The sequence below is a fragment of the Polypterus senegalus genome, chromosome 13 (genome assembly GCF_016835505.1).
Source record: "Polypterus senegalus isolate Bchr_013 chromosome 13, ASM1683550v1, whole genome shotgun sequence".
Classification (NCBI taxonomy): Eukaryota; Metazoa; Chordata; class Cladistia; order Polypteriformes; family Polypteridae; genus Polypterus; species Polypterus senegalus.
In genome coordinates this window covers 162,760,319-162,766,803 of record NC_053166.1, presented here as the reverse complement: position 1 = coordinate 162,766,803, position 6,485 = coordinate 162,760,319, and the positions used below count along the sequence as shown (strand labels likewise).

The 6,485-nt window shown below is 44.5% G+C and overlaps 1 protein-coding gene across 1 annotated transcript in view; it reads left to right on the top strand.

Moving 5' to 3' along the window:
- The first annotated feature begins 1,229 nt into the window (after window positions 1-1,229).
- Window positions 1,230-6,485, top strand: part of LOC120543365 (golgin subfamily A member 4-like) — a 34,894-nt gene continuing 29,638 nt past the window's right edge. The window contains exon 1 of the mRNA XM_039776401.1: window positions 1,230-1,307. Within this exon, the coding sequence (XP_039632335.1) occupies window positions 1,230-1,307 (78 nt within the window). The remainder of the gene's footprint in view (window positions 1,308-6,485) is intronic.

Genomic DNA, 6,485 nt, shown 5'->3' with positions numbered 1-6,485 from the left:
TTTATTAAAGACTAGCAAAATACCCGCGCTTCGCAGCGGAGAAGTAGTGTGTCCGAGACGGGTTTACCTTTCGCAGTCCTGCAAAGTCCGTTCACGTGAGCCGCTCGGAGGACAAGAATCGAAGGTTCTCAGCTGTGCTTGTGCTGTCTCGGCTTTATTTAATGTTAGCTCAGCCCCGGCACTTAAAAGTTTCTCTCGCACTTTCACTGAGTTTGTGCCAAACACCAGTCTATCCCTGACCATCTCATCTTCATTTGCATAAGCACAGTCCTTCACCCGCGAATATTTAGCAGCAGCGTGTCTATTGGATTGTTGCGGACATACGGCCTTATATGGGCAGGCACTCAATTAAGTGGGAGGCGTGACGATGAGAGACGCAACTCCGCCTCACACAGCGACTGAGCTGCAGGCTATGGCCGTGTATATATATATATATGTACGTAAGTAGGGTTCAGTTATGAGCGTTACGCGTGGAATTTCAAAATGAAACCTGCTCAACTTTTGTAAGTCAGCTGTAAGGAATGAGCTGCCAAATTTCAGCCTTCGACCTACACGGGAAGTTGGAGAATTAGTGACAAGTGAGTGAGTCTGCCAGTCAGCGCTTTGCCTTTTATTAGTACAGATTTTAGCTCATCTTGTAAAGCACTCGCAGTCCGAGGTCCACGGTAATTGTAACGGCCCGTTCTCATTGGGTTGTGTTTTCAGTTTTGTCCCCCAAGTGCAGAGTCTCACCCAGAACTGCAGCTCCATCTCACAATCTCTTCCAATGCAAGTCTTCTGTAAAACGTGCCTTCAAATGTGTGGCCATGTCGATCAGAGACCTGCCACTACGTCTTCACATCCACCAAAACATGAAGGCAGCAGCGGCAGCAGCAATGTCACCTCTGCTAAGGGGTTTGGAGTTGACATTCAGCTAAACACACGTGAAGAAGAAACGTTAAAAACAGGGAATACAAAAGGCTGTAGAAAGAAAAAGGTGTTCCAAAAGAAGTCAATGAAAGCACAAGGTGCCAACGCATTCGGCAGCCGCCAAGCAAGTCACACGAGCCCCATTTATAAAAAGGCTTGAGGAGAAGGTGATCTCTGGCGCAGTAACAGTTCTACTGTACAAATGATAAGGCTGGAAGGAGAAGGGGCTCAAAATGACATTCACCAGGCCAACACGGACCTCTCACACGAGGCATTAAGAAACGTACGCCATACCATCTGCAAGTGAACCACAGGAAGACATGGCTGAAGTCACTCACTTTTACAACCTGATGGTGAAGGAGAACAACGGAGCCGTACATCTGACCGCCGAGGCTCAAGTTTGTCGTCGCGTGTTCGGGTCGAATAGAGCGACATTCGGACTTCAATTCCCCCGACAGGCAGACAGGCAGGCAGGCAAACAAACAACAGGCAAGGAATACAAAGCCAACCCTTAAATGTTATCTACAGACAGAAGCACACGTACTGGATCGGGTTTGCCAGGCACCCTCAAGACCTGTAATCTACCGAGGAGAGTGCCCGGTCCAGAAGGGGTGTGCTGGGTGAGCGAGCGAGCGACTGATATGCGGACTCGTTCTGCTAATATGAGGATCTCCTTTTGATCACGAGGCGGAAGCCATTTCACAAAGCATCCAAGATGAAAGCTACGGCCTTCGCCAAGTCTGTGAAACTACGAATAATGAAGCGATAATGGAGAGCGCTTTGATTTCCGAGTACGACGTTAGTGGATACAGTAACCCCTGAACCCCCCGCGATAGGTGAAAATCCCCGAAGTAGATGCCATATGTTTGTTTGTTATTTTGATATATTTTAAGCCCTTATAAACTCCCCCACACTGTTTATAAATATTCCCTGCACAGTTATACAGCATAAACCCTTTGTATTCTCTTAGATATTAGGCAAGATTCATTGAAATGTATGTATGTAAACACACTGTTTTATATACAGTAAAACCTAAATATTATTTTAAATATATCGAGTGTCTCTGATATCACATATGTTATAGCCATTACGACAGACAGGCCACCAGCAATAAATACGTACAATTCAAGAAAAATTGTGTACAGTGACACTAAATGTACGTACATGTACTTAGTACTGTAAGTAGAAAATTAATTCTGGTTACTCACCAACAATGACAACGACTTGTCCGATAATTAGGAGTTTAGTTTTACTGCGCAACAAAGGAGAGCGTTACAACTCTTCTAAAGGAGCCTCTTCAGGCGACTGTGTAGCACCGCCATTGTTCTTCTTCAATCCAAATCCCTAAAGCAGATTCCATCCGGACTACCGCCTTATTACATCCACTTACAACTCGTTTTGCACCCTGGTTAAAAGGACACTGCGGCTGTAGAGCTTATATTCCTTTCCTACTTTTTAAATAAAAAGAATCGTAGCCTCACTAATGCCGTTATGGCGTCCTACAGCGGTGTAGCTTTCCCTTCCTTCAAAATATCCAAAACTTTTACCGTTTTGGCGATCGTTAACATCTTCCGTTGACGCTTGGGCACAGCCCCTGAAGCAGGAGCAGATGGTTTTGGAGCCATAATGAAGGGCTTGACTATGCACAAAGATAAACACAAAAGTTAACTCCTTTACACAGCGAAACACGTTGATGCTGAAAGAGTGAGACGAGATGAGACTTCCTGGTTAACGCTTCGGAATCGAATTCGGCGCTCCGTCGCTGAGCCATTCAGCACACAGGAACTTAACTGCGTGCTCTGACTGGTTAGCTTCTCAGCCATCCGCCAATAGCGTCCCTTGTATGAAATCAACTGGGCAAACCAACTGAGGAAGCATGTACAGGAAGTAAAAAGACACATTGTCCTCAGAATCCGTGAAGCAGCGAAAAATCTGCGTTTATATATTTAGATATGCTTACATATAAAATCCCGAAGCCGCAAAAGTCAAAGCGCGATATAGCGAGGGATTACTGTATCTCTCTATTATGAAAGACCACCTTAAATTCTTCAAGTCCCGCCCCACGACCTCTCACCTCTCATTGGTGTGAATGCTTGTGTCAGACACACTTCCTGCGCTCTCAGCTCTTCTAAATGTTTTACGACCAAACTGGACGATTAGTTAAATGCATATCAATAGACAATGCTGATGGTGCGCAAGATGAAAACATCAACTTACAGTATCAGCGTAGAAGATCTACAACCGTTAACACCGGCTGGTCTCCCACCTCACAAATTACCGTGTACGGATCGTAATGTTATCGCGTGATTTATGTCCGAGTGATGGGCTGTGCAATGGGACAAGAATCAGTCGACCAACTCTGACAGGTGACAAGAAAGGTGATGGAGTCCACCGAACACGAGACACCAAAGGAGATCTCGATGTGCCATTCGTATTCAAATGTTGACAGTTTACACGAGAATAGCCGTTACTATGACGATTAACAAATCACCGAACAAACATTTGAAAAAAGTCAGTTTAGTTATTAGTGAGAACGAAATGAGATTCACTCACAGGCAGCTACACGTTGGGTTGTCTCGATCAAAGTCCAAACACGGAATCAAAATTCAATGCGATTTTGATGAAAATTCCAAAACTTATTTTTACTGACATTTCACAGTTTAAAAAGTATTTGTGTGTTAATTTTCAAAGCGAAACAGAACGAAAATGTAGAACTCGATGAATCTCTCGAACGCAACATGAAACATAATTTAATTTCAGTTTGTGACGTTTTATCATCTTTTACTACGGTTAACTACTCGCTGTAACGTTAAATAGTTACTTCTATTATGATTATGTAACAAGCCCCATGAAAATAAAAATCTGTTTAAATTGTATATCCGCTTCACCATACGCGAGCGGCAGAGCCGTGAAATGACTAGTGAGTAGTGCCCGCTCCGCTCAGGGGTTGGCGAGTGAAGCGGGGGGTGGCAGAGCCCCCTAGTGACCGGACACACAGTGAAATAAAAACCAACCTTAGTGGTTATAAAATAATAAACTCACACTAACGCAAATCCAACAAAGACAGCAGACAGGATCACCTGACAAATGAGCAAAACAAAGACGCACAAAACTGGACACCCCTGCCATGCAATGGCATGCAAATGAAACCCGTCGCTCTCAAAGAGTACAACTACGCCTCATCGCAGCGCACAGATCTGCACTTGCAGCAGAAGTTCCTCTCCTTTGGGCGCCCTGGATTGCCGCTTGAGATCTGATCTGCAGCTAAAGAGCCGGAACAGACAAACGCCATCTGCCGTCCTCTTGTGAACGCCGAATAAAAGACCCCGACGGTCTTCACAAAGAGAGTGTGGACCTCCACCAAAAGCCAACAGCAGTCAGGGGGCCCAGTCAACGAGACGGCTTCAAGGTTCTCTGCCCCGTCAATGAGGCCAATGAAGACTGGGGACTGACACAATTTGAGAAATAAAAGTAACACTAAGGGGGTTAAAAAGATCAAACGAAAAAAAAAATGTAAAAAGCGTTGCATTTTTAGGCTTGAGAAATTACATATTGAATAAATCTGATCTTTCAACTGTAAAACATGCAAAAGTAAAATAATGACACAAATAATCTACACTAATAAAAGGCACAGCCCTCACTCACTGACTCACTCACTTGTCTCTAATTCTCCAACTTCCCGTGTAGGTCGAAGGCTGACATTTGGCAGCTCATTCCTTACAGCTGACTTACAAAAGTTAAGCAGGTTTCATTTTGAAATTCTACGTGTAATGGTCGTAACTGGAAGCTTTTTTCCTCCATTTACTGTAATGGAGTTGAGCTTGAAAGCCATGGGGGGCGGAGTTTCGTGTGACATCATCACGCCTCCCACGTAATCACGCAGTACGTAGAAAAGCAGGAAGAGCTCCAAAAAGCGCTTAAGAACACCCACATTATATAATTAAGAAGGCAGCGAAACAATTAGAAGTGAGCGAGTGACATATACAACCATATTCAGCGGCTCACGTGAACTGACGCAGCGCGCAGACAAAGAGCGACAGTTCCAAAGAGTGCTGAACAAAAACCGAATTACACTGCTACGCTCAAATAGACAAACCACACGCCGTGGCGCAATAGTAGAGGCTTCTCCTCTAAGCGCTGACTTCCGAGGTTCGATTCCCGAGAGGAGATGCACTGAGTATGTACGCGCGCTTCCCGATTCATTTTAGCCTCACATCCCCTTAGTTTGAGACGTATGAAAACACATGTGGTTAACGCAGAAAGACAGATCACCAACTGAAGCTTCATGAATAATGGATAATGGATACTTTATTGGCCATCAGTGATTGTTTTGGTAAAGCCATACTCAGTGTATTCATTAGATGAACGGTGAAAAAGTAAGAGCGAGGGGAGGATGACTTATTGAGGCACGCAGGCAAAGCCACAATAGCACGCGGGCTCGATGTACTGTAGTGCGCGTCAAGTCGATCTGAATTGCGCAATCACATTTGAAAAAATATATCTTTTCAAGTTCTATTTAGTCCATATGTGTCAAACTCAAGGGCCAGGCCACATCCGCCCGGTGTAATTATATCCGCCCGAGATCATTTTATATACTGTATTATTGTTATTAATGGCCCGGGTATATGAAGCGCTGGTAACACAATAAACTACAGATCCCATAATGCAGCGCTTCAGCTGCCTTGCCGAACACTTACCGAGTTAATTAAGTTATTGCGAAGCTAGCTCACACGATGCTGAAGAGAAAAGTTGATTCTGAAAATAGAGCCTTTAAAAAGCGATGGGAGGCTGAGTATACGTTTACTGAACCCGTGTGTCTCATTTGTGGAGCTAATGTGGCTGTAATTACAGAATTTAATCTAAGACGGCACTATGAGACAAAACATCAGGGTAACCTGAATGCAATGCAGAAGATACAGAAAGCAGAAGAATTAAAAAAGAATCTGACACTTCAGCGGACGTTTCTACCGTGCACAATCACAAAGTGATTTCAAGTGAAGTTGCTTTTATGGGAGACACAACCACTTGCCCCACTTTCCCTGTTGCCAAGTAATGTTAAACCAAGTCGTCACTACGGTGTTCCCAAATACGCACTTTGCTGATAAACCGAGCGCACTGAGTTCACACGGCGCTTTGGTGACTTTGAAGAACAAAACAAGAATTTTGAGTTGTTTCACAACCCAGTTACCGTCGATGTGGAAACTGCGCCTGTGCAGACTGAGATGGAGGTGATTGAGCTGCAGTGTAATGGCACAGTGAAGGTGAAGTACGATACTGCAGGGCCCGCACAGTTTATTCACTCCATTACCGCACTAATGCTCAGCTCCGTCTACATGCGGCTCGAACCTTGTGCATGTTTGGTAGCACATATCTGTGTGAGAAGCTCTTCTCAGTGATGAAGACTAACAAAACAGCACACAGGAGTCGCCTCACTGATGAGCACCTGCAGTCCATCCTGAGAATCTCCACAACACAGAACTTCACAGCAAACAGAAACGAACCTGTGGCCAAAAAAAGATGCCAGGCGTCTACCTTTGATAAAATGACATAAGAGCAAAGACAACTGAATGATTTGA